Here is a 17,144-nt window from a genome sequence, read left to right as displayed (position 1 = left end):
AGAAATCGGTGTCTGCTATAGAGTGTGCAGGGGCAAATAGCGTTAAAAATCTGCGCTGCGTACAGGACCGTCTCCGCTGAAGCGGCCTTCCTTGTCGCTGTGACGCCACCTGCTGGGTTGCTAGCGCAGATGAGGTATGAAATATACGCATGAATAGACAGACAGGCTGCATATGATGTTGTATTGGAGAGCTGGCAGGCACCATGGAATACCGCTACGACGGGCAGTTGGACTCGACGAATGATTCCGAAAGTGGACCCTTGGATCACCAGGAGGTTTGACGAGCTCAGTTACGAATTCACCCGGTTTTTGACGGGCCATGACTGCTTCCGGCAGTACTTTTTTCGCTGCAGAAGAGCGGACGAAAGCTTGTGCCCGTACTGCGAGAAGCCGGATGATGTAAATCATGTGGTGTTCCACTGCCATAGATGGGAGGACATGCGGAGAGACTACTCTCAATTCGGTCTCTTGACGCCTGAGAACATCATTTCGAGAATATTAGGGAATGAGCAGACATGGAACGCCATCTCCCGCCTTGTGGACAAAATTATCCGTCGCAAGGCGTCGGGAGCTTAAGTTGGGGGACCGCTCGTACGCGGAACCGACGGCAGTCCGCACTTGTGGGTTGTCGTTCATTCGGTGATGAGGCGTGCAGGACTCCTTAAGGTCTGCGCTTACCCGGCCCTTCTACGGTCCCGTTACTGTGTTCCGTGATGACAGCAGTATGTCCCGGCGAGTACCAGGGCATGTTTAGGGGAAAGTTTTTTAGTGTATATTTTTGGCGGGAAACCTCACAAACCCAGTAGTACGGGCTGCTGGGCTTCTGACAGTTGATTTTCCCTCCTCCCGCGGAAAAAATTAGGAAGGTTGATTTACGATACATGATTTCGAATTAAAATTTTCAAGAGAAACAATGGAAAACCCCGTTTTTCTGTCAATGCCTTTGTTATTAAGTTATAAGCATTCAATGTTGCAACGACGGAAAAATTGTGTTAACAATAAAACAAGGTAAAACGTGCTACATGAACAATTTTATTGTATTTTACATTTATAATGCATACAATAACAAACTTTGAACAGTACTACAATATTAATAACTGATAGTTAACTACACAAGAACAAATTAAACGGGTATATCAACCGATATTATTTATTTTAAAATTTAAGCAAATATTTTCGATCGTATATTACTAATGAAATAAAATTTGAAAGCATACCGTTCTACAATAATTATTCAAAATGCTTCCCCTCTACACCTTGGGTGTGCTAACCTCAAATAATATCCGTTTATAACTTGAATCAAATCTGATGGCACACGAGCAGATCCGTCAATTATTCATCTTTTCCATTCGCCAATGTCTGCATGTTTTTTTTTGTAAAAATTATATTCCAGGTACCCCCAAAAAATGTAATCCAGCTGGTAAGCTACTCTATGGCTCTTCTACGACCTATCCAGCGATTTGGAAATTGTTTATTTAAAATTTACCGTGTCCTTAGATAATAATGAGAGGTCTTAATCAGATTTTCACTTGCACAACTTCAGATATATTACTATAGCATGTTTAAATTTCAAAGTAATTGATCTAGTACTTTTGGTGGTTTTCGAGCCACAAAATTTTATACATAGACTATTAATATATATATAAGGAAACCATAGTTTAAGATAATAGTATTTTCGTAATTCTCATACTTCAAAACGTAAAGAACATTCATTTTCACCCCCCTTCACAGTCCGAAAGACACTACATTCAGCAAACTGTGTAACGCAGATTGTGTTGAGTCTTAGCTAGTGGCGCTGTCAAGAGGGCAAAAAAGGAATCAATCTACGGCCATGCGCGCAACTAAAACTGTTCTTCCTTCTTTTTAATTCAATTTCGTATACCTTAACCAACATATAAATTAAAATCCCGACATTATTTTTTTGTACACCCGGTAATTTGAAAATCAATATAGCATCAAATTGCATATAATTAACCCGTAATAAAGCAATACTATATATTTTATTGTCATTGTGATGAACACAATATATCTTTTATGTAGACAATATAACATTTCGTTTTAAAAATCTTTCAGTTAAGTTATCTGGAAAAAAACATATAATAGAATCATTGAAGTAAATTCTCTTTAAAAAAATGCTTTATTTGTTGAAGATTAATATTTGAACATATATAAAAAAGGAAAATAATAATAATAAAATACGTAGAGATCGAATTTAGAACATTCTTTTATCTAAGTCGGTTAACAAAAGGAATAAAGGAAATACATCGAATTGACATCGTTCATTGGTTACGAATTTTTAGAGAAATATATATTTTCTCTGTAAATATTTATTATAAAAAAATAAATGATTTGACATATGAAACGTTTGTTTTTTTCCTAAAAATCTATAAATTTTTATCATTACTTGATGATGATGATAGTAAAAATCATTTGAAATCTAATTTAAAAGAAAACGATCGACCTAACCGGATAGTTATTACTTATCGAGAAATGAATTAAATTATCCTCTCTAAGGCAATAGCTCCATTTAATAAATATCAAATACGTTAGATCGCACACATTCATTTTTATTGAAAGTACATTTTATTAGTTTTTTTTTACACTTTTTTTAAAATATAAATAAATTAATAATAATAAAATAAATAAACTGCATTAAATTAATTTTTGAATTTATTACTTTTGTTTTATAAGCTAGAGGTTAATGCCCCATAAGCATCAGCAAGATTTTGCGGACTTTTTTTATTCGTATACTTACGTTTATATACCGTACATGATTCAGGGAAACGGGATATTTTGAAAATTAGATATTCTTATATAAAAAAAATTATATTAAATAAATTTAATTATAATATATAAATAGAAGAAAATGACATGTATGAATACATACAAACAATGTATTTTTTTATTTAAAGATATTGCAGGTGAGCGTAGACGCTTACTTTTAGAAGTATTTCAGCAATTGGTGTTTGAATCTTGGCTTTTAGTTTTATCGTAGCATTCAAGCGTTCAAGTCCTAGTAAAGCCAGTTATTTTTAAACGGATTTCAATACTAGATCGTGGATACCGGTGTTCTTTGGTGGTTGGGTTTCAATTAACCACACATCTCAGGAATGGTCGAACTGAGAATGTACAAGACTACACTCATACATATCATCCTCATTCATTCTCTGAAGTATTATCTGAATGGTAGTTACCGGAGGCTAAAAGGAAAAAAAAAAGAAAAGAAAAGAAAGAAAGTTCTATCGTAGCAGCTCGACTGCTATATTTTTTACTTTTAAGATGTCTCCCCCAAGAAGAAATCGCACACTGACAAATAAGAAGACTTGGGAGACCATGGAATGTCACCAATTCTCGAAATTAAACGATGGGCATACAACAGCCATCGTAATTCAAGTTGTGTGATGATCTTTCTTGTTGAAACTAATTGTTACCAGTAATTTCTGGAAATATCTGAAGTTTTTCAGCACGGTGACGTATCGATATGATGTGATTAATCATGAAGCCAACCTCGTTTACAAAAAATAAGGAACTGTTATGCCACAGGGGGTGGGTGTGAATTTCATTTACACTAGTTATGAAATTATTAGGTTAGGTGCAGTTTACCTGCACCTAACCTAATGTTACGGATCTAAAAGGGTCTTGTGAGTTCCACCATGTTCAAAGCACAGCTGTATGCACCTCCATGTCCAGTTGTTCATCCGCAACAGCATATCAGGGATAATCATTTCAAATTCTGACCAAACAGCATCTTCGAGCTGGTTGTTGATGGATCTGCTTTTTGGAACTCTTATTTTACAAAACCAGAGTGTACTGTCAGGTATGGTGAGGTAAAGGCTTCTTGCTGGCTAAGGCAATGGAGCCGGTAACTCTTCTGACCTACATCTGATCCAGTGATGGAAGCAACCACTCATCAATCATTCTCAGATAACTGTGTTGATTAACTGCGCCATCGCAAAAATAATGACCAAGGAAATGTTCAGCTGTCATCCCAGTCCAATTCATAACATGGGGCGGATGGTGTTTGTTTCCTCAATAAATTGAGGGTTGTCTTTCGCCCAAAAAAAAAAACATTTTGATTATGAGATCTTTGATAAATTGCACACTCTGAGATTGTGTTCTTTTTCATTTGCTCTCAGAAAGCATTCAAGCAATAACTGACATGCATAAATACATCGATCAAGGTCAATCAACTCATCAGCTGCGCCTGGACAGAAACATTTAACTTTCAAATCCTTCCACATATGGACTTGCATTGTTGATCTTTCGATGCCTAACCCTGCAGAATGTTTGCGCCTTGATTTCATCAGTGATTGTTGAATCGATACCTCCTCAGCAGCACACATCTCAGCTCGAGTGCTCATCCTCCCACTGTGAGGCGCATCAAGAACTATTCGCGTTGCAAAAGCCTTCTTCTCCCACCTCAGTAATGTTTGCAATGATTGTGATGATTCCCCAAAACGCACAAAGAATTCGTTCATAATGGTCTCTAATGTTTTACTAATGTTTGGATGCTTGTGAACCCACATATAAGCTAATAAATGCTCTTCGACAGTGAATGTATTCATATCTACCATCGTACCACACTCGATTTTGACTAAAGTCATCCCATACAAATGAACACACTCCAGATTATCGCCAGTACAGCTTGTCCTCCCCACCATTTCCAGTAGCAGTGAGCAATATATGTGGTGAGAAGTGGTGTCAGTAGAGCACGATAAGCTAGATTTATTTCAACATAAAGGGACTTCCCGCCCACCTGGTATAGCACACCATATAGTAGCCTTGTTCCTGTCTAGTGAGCGCTGGTGTAGCTATGTAGGATTGTCTTATGCCCAAAAACAAAACAATTTTGTTTAAATAAATACTTTAATAAAATATTATTTCAATAAAAATGTATGTTCTGTGATGTAACATATTTAATTCATAATTAAATGGAGCCGTTGTTTTAAAGTGTATGATTTAATTCATCTCTTGACGGATAACTGAATAGTTCTTAGAAAACTTACTCCTTACTTGAAGTCTACATACTCTGAGAAAGTAATAATGGAGGAATATAAAGTTATCAAATTATACACTGCAGTAGATAGAGAAAGAAGGGTTGGAAAAGAGATTTATAGTGAGAAGAATTGAGGCAATGAAACATTGACACCTCTTATTTTTTATCAAATTTTTATTTTATATCCAACGTAATTAAAGTTGACAGCTCAACAGATATTGGAGGAGTGTACTCTCAGTTTATGTTGTTCTAGCCCTAATGGTTGACGATACCGACCTTGTAATATTATTGTAACAGCTAGTTACTCATTAAAAGGTAAACGTTATTGATCCTTTCTACTTTTTTCAATCATAAATCTCACTAGTATTATTTTACACATTTCATAAATTATAATTTAAATATTCTTTAATTAGTTTAATATTGTTTGTATTATATAAAGTTATACAGTAATAACAAAAGGCATGTTTTGGTTAGTACCATTTTAAGATATTATGTGAAAATACCCTTTTTTATACATTTTTTCCATAGGTTATAAGAGTTAAATTACATGATGTTGGATATATTTTTTAATTTAATCATGGTTTATAATTATTTTTATTTTTTTATCTCTTTTTTATTAATTATTATTATTTTTTTATTTTGTTTATTTTAATTTCTATTTTACGAAAACCTAATTTCTTTTTTACAGGGTTATAATATGGTAAGCACAGGAGACCAAAGAAAACAATCAATCAATTATTCAACATCAAGTAATAATAAAATATCGGATTCACTTGAACACGAAAATGAATCTAAAAAACTACCGAATGACAATGATAAAGTATTGAGTATTATATTTCTTAATTCTTTTTATTAAAACGGACTAACTAACCATAGTTATTGTAAAAATCTGTAATTTACTAACTTATTAACAAATACCACTAGAAATTAATTTTTTTTTTATTTTAAAAAGATAATTTTATATATATATCGCTTTAACTTAAAGATAGATTAGTCCAAATTAGGTTGACTGGGGTTCAATTCCCAACACAAACTGACATTTTTCTTTTATCATAGCATTCATCACATTCATTATAAACGTATGTCATGTGAAATATTACTCAAATTGTTGTAAAAATTGGAATAATCATTCTGAGTAATCAGAAAATTTTGTTTCAAATTACTAAGAGAAATTAAATGTGCACAACCTTCAACATCAACATCTCGATTCCCCCCCTCCCCGCGAAGGGAGAAGATCCCGCCTCATAGCGTGTTCAGTCACTACACACCCCCTCTGTTCCTAGCCAGTAGTGGCTTTAAAGAAAGGACATCTTCTTGCCCTCAAACTGATCACATACCACAGCGTTCAGTTCAGGCCCCGCTGAGATGCCACCGATGCAGATGCCCCGAGGAACATCTGCATCAGTAAATTCACCCCGAGATAGTAGTTTTAGGTTTATGCCTTCAGAAGAAGACAACGGACACCTGCAGCTACCACGTTGCCCTCAGAAACTAAGCTAGAAACCTAACCGCTTCAACATCAACAGCTTCATCTTCATCTAATTCCCATGTGTTGGTGGTGCTAGAATTGAACACTGTGAACTGTAAAGCACTATTTTTTTTCTGTTTAGCCTCTGGAACCACTGTAAGGCATTACTTTAGAGGATGATATGTATGAATATAAATAAATTATAGTCTTGTACAGTCTCAGGTTGACCACTCCTGATATGTGTGGTTAATTGAAAGCGAACCACTAAACGACTCCAGTATCCATGAACTTGTATTCAAATCTGTATAAAAGTAACTGCCTTTACTAGGATTTGAATGTTGGAACTCTCGACTTTGAAATCAGCTGATTTGCAATGATGAATTCACCACTAGATCGTGGTAGGTTATTGTAAGGCGCTGGTATTATAACAGAAAGAATATAATAATATTTAACAGTACATTTACTCTTACTGTAATTCCTGATATTTTTGTTATAAAAAAATAGCAGTCAGAAAGTGATCCTTCGATTCTCTCCAAACCATTCGAATTGCAAATGTTATGTGATAAGATTCATTCAACCAACCCAATCAACAGAGTTATACATGAATTCCGGATAATATAAAGAACCGCAGAACCTGTCCTGCACCTATTTTACATCAAGAATATAGTTATGATTTTTTTATCAATGCAGTAATAGTTCTCCTCTGAGACTTTAATATTACCTCACCACAAATGTAGCAGAATCTGTCTGGATGGTTAATGCAACTGTATCGTATTTTTATTACAACCTTTCTTTCTGCAATACACTCAAAAACATTTATGACAACACTTTATATATACAGTATTGTTGTATGTACATTGACTACTGGGAAAACGATAAAATCACAAACTGGTAGGAAAAATAAGCTGCACCACTGAATGTTACACACAAGAGAGTTCGCACTTGACTGATGTAGTTAGATTTTTCTTGACTAGTAATATACATAAATTATTTATTGTTTACAGTACTACATCCAGTAATGAGTCACAAAAACAAAATTCATATAAGCTGCACGATGTGTCACTAATACATGTAACCAATCAATGACATATTACATTCGGAGAAGAATACGACACAAATCATATGTGTATCATTTTTAATTGTTTTAATTACTGCATAAATATAAGGTTGTCTAAAAAGTATTGAGCCATTGGAGGCCAAAATTGAGAATATATTTATTGTTATTGGGAAGTAACATTATGAAACCACATGCGCACCATTTTTTTCGAAGCCCTTCAGCCATTTTTCCAGTAACACTATATCCCAACGCTATAGAACTTCTGTGGTCTCTGGTCAAAAAATTGTGACACATGTTTTCACAGGCCTCTATTGAAACTAACTTAATACCATTCAGGGAGTTCTTCAGAGACTGAAGCAAATGATAGTCTGATGGTGCCAGGTCTGGGCTATAAGGTGAATACCTTAAAACCTCCCAATAGAGCACTTTCATTAGAGAGAGCTTTATTATACATCTCTTGTTAGAGATATATTTGGTCTGGTATTGTCAGTGTGGTATACAATACCCTTTCTCTTGACCTCTTCAGGCAGATTCTTTTGGATTTTTCTGGGAGCAGTCATGTTAATTGTTGATAGTACAGGTCTGAGTACTGAGGTCTGGCGCAGCATAACCTTTCTGAGCATCAGTATACGCTTTGTCACAGACTGTTGAACTTCTCCTCTCTTCAACTATGATCTTTTTTGCATATTGTTATAGGTTATCCACTTTTCATGATTAACTGCTTCAAAAATGGCTCAATTTCATTACATTTCAGTAGAGAAATTCACATAAAGAAATCCGATCGAGTAAATTTTTTTGACTCAGATCATGTGCCACTCAAACGTTGAGCTTCTTTTTGTATCCTGATTTCTCCAGATGGTTTAACACTGTTTAGTGATGGATGTTTTGGTCACTGGTGATGTCATGACTGCTTATATGGTGGTCTTCTTCAACATTTGCTATTATATGCTAACACTCGTGTGCAAAAGACCTTTTACACTACTTTATTTTAATATTACTACTTTACTTATACTAGTAAGTAAAGTAGTAATATTAAAATGAGGTAGTCCTCATTTTAATAATAATATTTATTTTTCATGGTTATTTATCACCTCAAATAAACTTTAGTTTATTTAGCAGCTTAACTGCTGAAATAATTAAAATAAATAAATACATAATATATTGTATTATTCATGCACATCTACTTGCTGGAAAATAGGAAGGGTTATTACATGAAAACTGAGGCTGACAGGAAAATTCAGACTTCATATTTGGAATCAGCGCCCAAAAATATGTAATATGCAACAGATATTGACCATGTAAGAAAATCATTGTTGACCAGTGAAATTTTACTACTTTTTTTTCTCATTACAAACTAAAATGGTTTGATTTTATTTTCTAATAATTTTCATTTTTGCTAATTTTTTTTAATTTTAACATATTTATTACATTTGTAACTGCCAGGTTTCTGTTAATATAATTAAGAGAAAATCTGAAATAGAGCAGTTTAGTCTCTGTCTTTCATTTAAGTCCTACAGGTGCAATTTTTCTCTAATTTTCTGAATCAAATTCCAATTAACATTATTAAAAATTTAATCTCATTTAACTCTGTTTCTCTAAATATAATTTTTGAATCTGCTAAGTGTAAAGATTTTATTTTTTACAATTCAACCTCTTTATCAAAAACCAATTTAATCGAAAACCTCTTATTATCTGATATTTCGTCTTACCGTCCTATTTTGCTGCCACAAAGCATTCAGCTCCTTACAAATACTAGTAAGAATTTCTTTCTAGCTTTAGTAAAAAAAGCTTTAATGCTTTTGTGGTGAATTAATTCATGAAGTAAAAAAGAAAAAAAAAGATTTAATAAATCTTATATTAATTATTTAAAATATAAAAATATTTATATGATAAATAAACAAAAATATTTATAAAAATTATTCATAATTGAAAGTATTATTAAAAATAATTTGATATATATGTACATGTTGAATGGGGTGCAAAGAATTTAGATTTTTACTTTCCCAGCAAATATAGCTAGAATACCGGTATTAAAGGGAAAAGAATGGTGATCATGTCAAAAATGACTATTGTCGTGCAGTATGGAATACTGCACGACTTTCCTTCAAGGCTCAATTGTAACTCTTTTATTTGTTCTTTAAATAAATTGATAGAATATTTTTTTAAATGGTTTAATAATTTATTAAAAATGATAAAAAATTATAATATGTTCCTTTCCCATTAGCTAATATATTGTGTCGAATTAAAAGAAAAAAAAAAAACAATTCTTTTATCTGGTTTGATAGAAATAACTATTGTTGATTAACTGATTATTTTTTTTTATCAAAAATTCCAAATAAATAATTATGATAAAGTTTATAAAAACAGTTTTAAGATTAAATTTAAGAAAAAGTTTAAACTTGTAGTATAACCTCATTAGAACTAAAACTGGTACAATAAGTTTCTGTTTCTCTGAGCAACAGATCTCACTTATTTTGTAATGAATTCTACAAATTGAGTTCTAAACTAAAACCGGATCAATAAAATGAAGATTAGAATGAAATACCAAACAGAATTGTCACTTGTAATCGATTGTTGATGACTTAACAAGTACCAGTAATAATTTTATTTTAATTTATGTCTTTCTTTTTATTTTATAAACTCATAATTCATTACCTTACTATAATAATTCATTTTGAATTTTACAATCTACTTTTAATAAAAAAAATTGTTTAGTTATTTAAAAATTGTCCAATTCACCTTAAAAACTGGTTATATATCTTTTTACCTCTATATATGTATGTTAAATGCCATAGCCGTAGAAGTAACAACAAGCTAACAATATTACAAGTTACTCCTAAAAGTGAGATAACCTTAATAACAAAGCAGAAAAAAAATCAAAGAATAACAAGCATTTCATACCTGGCTTGTTATAAAAAGGTTATTTACTACCTATATGTTAGGGAATGAAGTGGTTTCTCATTTCCTTCTTCAATTAGTCAAATACATATGAATACCAGCGTAAAGCCCACAAAAATGCTGTTGACATTACCTTCACTTTGTTCACGACAGAGTCTGACTATATAACAAATATAATTAATCTCAGAGAAAGCAATTCTCATTGTAGTTTCTTGTACCTAAGATGCTTTATAAGTGTTACAGCACAAAAAAAGACTGGGACAGATAACTTAAAGCAACAAAAATATTGTTCCCTTTGCTGTAATGAAACAGTACGATACATCTACCAACCTTTAAACAAAATATTTTATTTTTTTAGGTAATTTTTAAAAATAAATATATATATTTTTTTTTTGTTTTAGAATAATGTATAATAATGCTGAAATTTTTTTTTTTAAATAGAATATTTATTCTTTTAATAGTATTTAAAGTTAAATTAAGATAAATTAGGTTAGTCACCACTTTTAAACAAAAAATTTTATCAAGTTGTTGATATTCACCGATACTCAAATAGAAAATTTCACAGAGATTGGAAAGCTGATTTCATTATAACTATGTCACAGACGTACAAATAAATGTAATATCAAATGGTAGCATTAAAATATAAATCTTATTTTACTCTGTCAACTACAGTACTGATAATAACTGAAGAAATAAAAATAATTGAAGAAAGAGTACAAATAGATATTGTTTGATAAAATAAAAGTTAAAATATTGATTTTTATTTCTGTAATTAACCATTCAGTTAAAATTACTTGTGACAGAGGGATTTTATAGTATATAAAAAAATGTCAATCTGATTGTTAATTCAAACTCAGAACATTCTGGATGAAAGGTAGAGATACTACCGCTCCACCGTGGAAGAAATATACAGAATACTCGATAATGTTTTTCAAAATAAGAAAACACTATGACAGCATATGATATTAAAATGTATATAAGAAGTCAAAAGTAAAGAAAACAGGAGATAATAAGACAATAAATGTCTACACAAAGAAGAAAGAGTCGAACAAGTTAAACAGTACAGATTACAAAAGTAAAAGGAAAAAAAAATGAAACTCGTGATGTCTAAGAAAGCATTTAATAGAAAAAAGACAGTATTTACATAGTAAAATAGAGTTGAAGAATGAAGAAAAATCTTGTGTGAAAATTATGTTTGAAGTTATAAAAATGTAAAAATTTAACATTAAGGAAAAGACAAAAGAAAGGCTGGAGGCATTTATTTGGAGATAGGAAATGAAGTATTGAAGATCTTGAAAATGGAGAGATAAAGTAAAAAAAAAAAAATGGCCAAGTATTACAAGAATTCCCCGACTACTAATAATAAAAATAAAACGTGTTACGAGCCAAAAAACAAAAAAAAAAAAAAAACAGACTATATATTTTTTAGAGGTGAGGGTTAAATTTTAAGATTTTTTTTCTAAAAATATTCATATATACGTTAAACTAACAAATTAGCTTAAGTAATTTTTCTGTAAATCGAACGCCACCTTCAATAAAGGCTAAAATAAGAAAGAAACTTTTCAAAAAAAATTTGTTAATTTCAGACATTTCTTGGTAATACTATATAAGATTAACTTTCAAAAATTTTTGAAAAATATTTTAACCAAAGAGAGATAGATAGAGCAAAAGAACCAAAAAAATTCTTAATTTAATAAGTGGGGGTTGATTTTAAGAAAAACGTTTTTTGGATTATTTATGTATGCAATGTAGGTAACAAATATGCTTTGTTTTTTTTTTAAATACCTCTGAAGAAAATGGAAATTTGTTTTTTAATGATATCTCACACCCTTTTAAAGAACTTTGAAAAAATAATCACTGACCTATAAATAGATATATGTTTGGGCCAAATTTGAAGAAAATCGGTTCAGTCAAGCCTGAAATATAAAGCCAAAAACAGCACAACACACATACATACATATATTGTTATGGGATAGATGAACTAATTAGACCCTAAAATATTACTAAAAACCTGATACCCCATTTTTTACATGATCATGATACTTTTTCCTTTAATATAGTTATTCATACTAATGAAAATAATGAATAACCAGGAAGGTAATGAAGAAAAATAAGTGCGAAAATGTTAATGAAAATAAAAGCTCAATCAAAACAATTTAGAATGTAAAAGCATGGCTGGGACATATCGTAACAGGAAAAGTTCTAGAAAGATAATTAATTAAAATTTAAAAAGTTACCTTTTTAGCATTAATTTAAAAAAAGTTCTAGAAAACAGTTTATTAATTAAAAAATTTGTAGGAAGATCAGTAGAAGGTGTAAAGAACAAAGCTAAAAAGAATTGAATTCTCTTTTTTCCACCAGAAAAAGACTTATTAGTTTCAATTTTTCAGTTCAGATTTTCATGTAAAACCACTAAATTTACCCTTTAATTTGGATTCCAAGAATAATAGTCTGGCTTAATTTTAGTAAAGACGTAGAAATCAAGTCAAAATCTATAGCCAGTCAACACACTAATGAAACGTTTCCAAACCTATGTTTATATGAATTTTTTTTCTTTATTTTAATCAGTAAAACATGTAACGTAACAAAATTTGTTAAATTCTTTGTGAATCATTCTGTATGTATTATTTCTGTCAGATCTTAAACATTCTTATTTTCTTATGTGTAATACCATATTTTAAAAAATTGTAATTTTTACACAACATAAAAAACACAGATAAAATTTTTTTTTAATTAAATGAACCAGTGCAATGCAGATCAAATATATTTTTTAATTACATACGTAATAGGTTTTATAACTTTTTTTAATACAGTGCCATTAATTACATCAGAGGTAACTCATTGAAAATGTTGTAAAAGATCTTTACAAGAAAACTTTGTAGTACGTTGTAGGTGTATCATTCAATATTAATTTTAAATTTATTTTCCACGTAAACAAGAAGAAAAATAAAGTTAACCTAATAAAGATTAACTTAATAAAAGTTTTTAAGTTAATAAAATTATTTACTAACCGCATCGCATTATTGTCAAATAACCTTTTCCATAAACCCTTCTGCCGGTGTACGTGTACGTAAAGTAGAGACTAATCCGACTGTTCGTTGTTTTCATACCTAGTATTGTATTTAATGTATTTATAAGCAACAATGTGTATATGAGACTGTAGAGGGATACATTCCATGTAAGCTGGAGTGATTAATTATGCATTCCCCCTCTTACACTTTATCGCCTATCCCTATCTTTACTCTTCCCACAAATAACCACCCTCTCTGTCTTCCCTTTCCTGTTACAATAAACATAACCCCCTTCCAAATATGTGGCCATCGTGGTATGCAATGATCTGATAACCCTATTACGTATTAAAATATTTTATAATATTAATATAATGTCGTAATTAACTATTAAATGTTTCTTTCGAAAACTTATTATGAAAAAAATTAATAAAAGTATAGCTTAGTTTTTGAACATGGCACCGTTTCATATAATAACTAATATATGATTTTAAAACAACTTACCAAATTCTAATTTGATTTCCTCAAGCGCTTTCATCTTCAAGAGGATAATTATGACTAACATATATAAAACTATAATCTTACATAATAAATTTTATATATATATATATATATATATATATATATATATATATATATATATAAAATGGGTAAAACAATTGATCGTTATTTTGTTAAAATTCATCAAAAGTTAAAGTTAATACATTAAAAGAACATATCGAATTAGAAAATAAATATAATTTAAAAAAGAGCTATGAATTAATAAATATTATTGATAATATCAATATAAACAAAAATACTAACACATTATATAAAAGATATGTATACAATTATTGGCATAAATATGACTATAAATATAATTAATACTACTTTGCGTAAATTGAAATTAAAAACCAATTTGATATATGAAATAATTGATTTATTAAAATTTTGTCTTAAATATAATTATTTTAAATTCAATAATAAATTCTATCAACAGGAGAAAGGGCTTGCCATGGGATTACCAACGGGCTTACCACTTTCGGCAATTCTGGCAGACATTTTTATGAATAGTTTTGAAAATACAATTTTACCATCGATAATTAATAAACATCAAATCATAGTATATAAAAGATATGTGGATGATATTTTAATCATATTTAATCAAAAAACTAATAATGAAGAAAATTATAATAGTTAATGAATTCAACTCATTAGATGAAAACATTAAATTAACTATGAATCAAGAGATTAACAATAACATCAATTTTTTAGATATAACTATTAATAAAAATTTCACTAATAATAAATTGGATATGAACATATGTCGGAAGCCAACCCAACAGGATACCATAACACACTGTAATTCTTTTCTTCCATGGAACCAGTCACTTTCAATTCATTAATTTACAGTGCAATTTAATATCTCGAACATAATACAATAAAATTGAATAATGAATTAAATACATTGCCACATTGATGGATATAATTATAATTTAATACATAAATTGTACATCAAATTAAAAAATAAATTATGAATAAGAGAAAAAATTAAACTAAAGCATTAATAACTCGGGAAACGATTGTGTAAAAATGGAATATAATTTAAATTATAGAAAATTTATAAAACTAAAACATGGTAATATATTTTCATTATCTGTAGATATTTATTTAGCTTACGTAATATTTTTATTTTTATTTTTTTGTAAAAGGATAGTTTGTTTATTCTTGAAGCTGTACAACCTCAATTTCACTGTTTTGAATTGTCATTCTAAATTAAACTTTCAATTTTTTATCAGTAATTTTGGACAACTCAAATAACTGTTAAATGCAGCTGTGATAAATGTGGTTAATCAAAACCGCAACCACAACCCTCTCAGTTGGACACCCTCTTTCATGTTTATAATTTACTATTTATTTGAAATTAAACTTTGCAAATGTCAAACATATTTTTTTGATCATTGTTTTTATTATTATTATTGTTATTATTATGCCAGTCTCCAAGGCAGAGTGGGTAGAGTCTCAGCCTTTCATTCGGAGATCCCGCATTCAAATCCCGGTCAGGCATGGCATTTTTCACGCTCTACAAAATTCTTTTATCATCTAGTTACTGTTGTTGAGGGCATAAGCCTGTTGTTACTACATAAATAAGTAGATTACAATTATATTAAAAAGTACACTTAAACACATGTATATAAATGTATTGTACATATAATATTGCAATAATATATTACTGTCAATTTGTCAAATTAAATGAATTTAAAACTGGAACAACAGTTCCAATTTTTGATTATCCAGACTTGAGACTCAATTATTTATCTACTCAAGATTTCCATATTATAATATTGATTATAATGTGCTTATAATATAAAATTATAATTATATATCAATAAATTTTATTAAAATTAATAAAACATTTTTAATAGTATTTATACAAAAGGTCATCTGTTGTTACTTATTTAACTATCAAATTTTCTGAGGAGTTTCAGTTTTAAAAATATTTCTTAAATAAAGAACTCATTAATTTAAAAAAAAAACAAATCTTGTCTATATGAAAAAAATTTTTGCAATTTTAAAAGGCCTTTTAAAAGAAATGAAATATATTTGAAAGGTTAATATTTAAACAATACCAATATAACAGTGTTTTTATTTAGATAAATTTTTAAAAGTGTTTATTCATGTTAATAAAATTTGTTGTTATATTTTTATATATACATTCTTAGTGGCGACACTTAATATACGTAATTTTAAATATGTAAAAATACGATTTTAAAATATCTTTTCAAAACTTTTATTCAGTCTTGTTATCAGTACTGTTGTATATTACATTAATGTAAATGTATCCATTTTGATTTGGTTAAATTTAAATTAAAAAAAAAAAAATGAATCGAGCGTTACACACTTAAACCTAAAATATTTTTTGTTCATTTCTGTCTACCTAATTCTGTTATCTACATCTTCTGTTTGATAGTTAGATTCAGGATAAATGATAAACTACCTGAATCAGAGGTAATTTTTCTCTGGCTTGATCATCCTATTCCTTGTTTTCCCTTTTCCTTATCCCTTATTCTTGATTCTTATTATTGAATGTCATGGAATCAGGTTAACTTCATCCTAGTTCTATTTATGGCAACAGGTTTACATTTTCTTATACCCAGTTAAGCAATTCTTTCTTTGTTGGATCTCAATGGAATAGCAGCCCTCTTTTTTGAATCCAAGTAACATTTAAGGATTCCCCGGTTTGTCTTTAATAAAACCCAAACTAGCAGTTTAGGTACCTGCTGTAGGTTTAACCAACCCTTCTATTCTTCAAAAAATTTAATGTAAAATGTTGAACCTTTACTTGAAAGAGGAATACTCTAAAAATTATCATTTATAGGTTTTATTTATGTGATTATCTTACAATTCAGATTCTTTTAATATTGTTGGACAATTTGCACATTCTATACAACTCATCTTCTTAAAAGTAACTCATAATTTTCATTGTTCCTGACCATATCAAGTCTAGTTAGGGAAGTTGTCAATTTACGTCTTTGTTTACCCAATATAATAAAATCATTTCTTTTTATCAATAAGAAACCTGTAAAATTTATTTAATAATTTTCATAAAGATTAAATTACAGTCTTTGTTAATATCCTGCTAAAATTCTACAAAATGGCTGATCCTAATACTCTTTTAGCCAGAAAATCAGCTTTGTCTATTACATCTGATTACCCACATATTTATTTTTACCTACC

At 29.8% G+C, this 17,144-nt stretch overlaps 1 protein-coding gene across 3 annotated transcripts in view; it reads left to right on the top strand.

The window, feature by feature from the left end:
• LOC142333791 (calcitonin gene-related peptide type 1 receptor-like) overlaps window positions 1-17,144 on the top strand; it is a 980,405-nt gene that overhangs the window by 946,435 nt on the left and 16,826 nt on the right. For all 3 annotated transcript variants that reach the window (XM_075381308.1, XM_075381307.1, XM_075381306.1), the window contains exon 11: window positions 5,685-5,816. In XM_075381308.1, coding sequence (XP_075237423.1) covers window positions 5,685-5,816 — 132 coding nt within the window. The remainder of the gene's footprint in view (window positions 1-5,684; window positions 5,817-17,144) is intronic.

This window comes from Lycorma delicatula, chromosome 13 (genome assembly GCF_047948215.1).
Source record: "Lycorma delicatula isolate Av1 chromosome 13, ASM4794821v1, whole genome shotgun sequence".
NCBI classification, from domain to species: Eukaryota; Metazoa; Arthropoda; class Insecta; order Hemiptera; family Fulgoridae; genus Lycorma; species Lycorma delicatula.
This window is presented reverse-complemented; position numbering and strand designations above follow the sequence as displayed.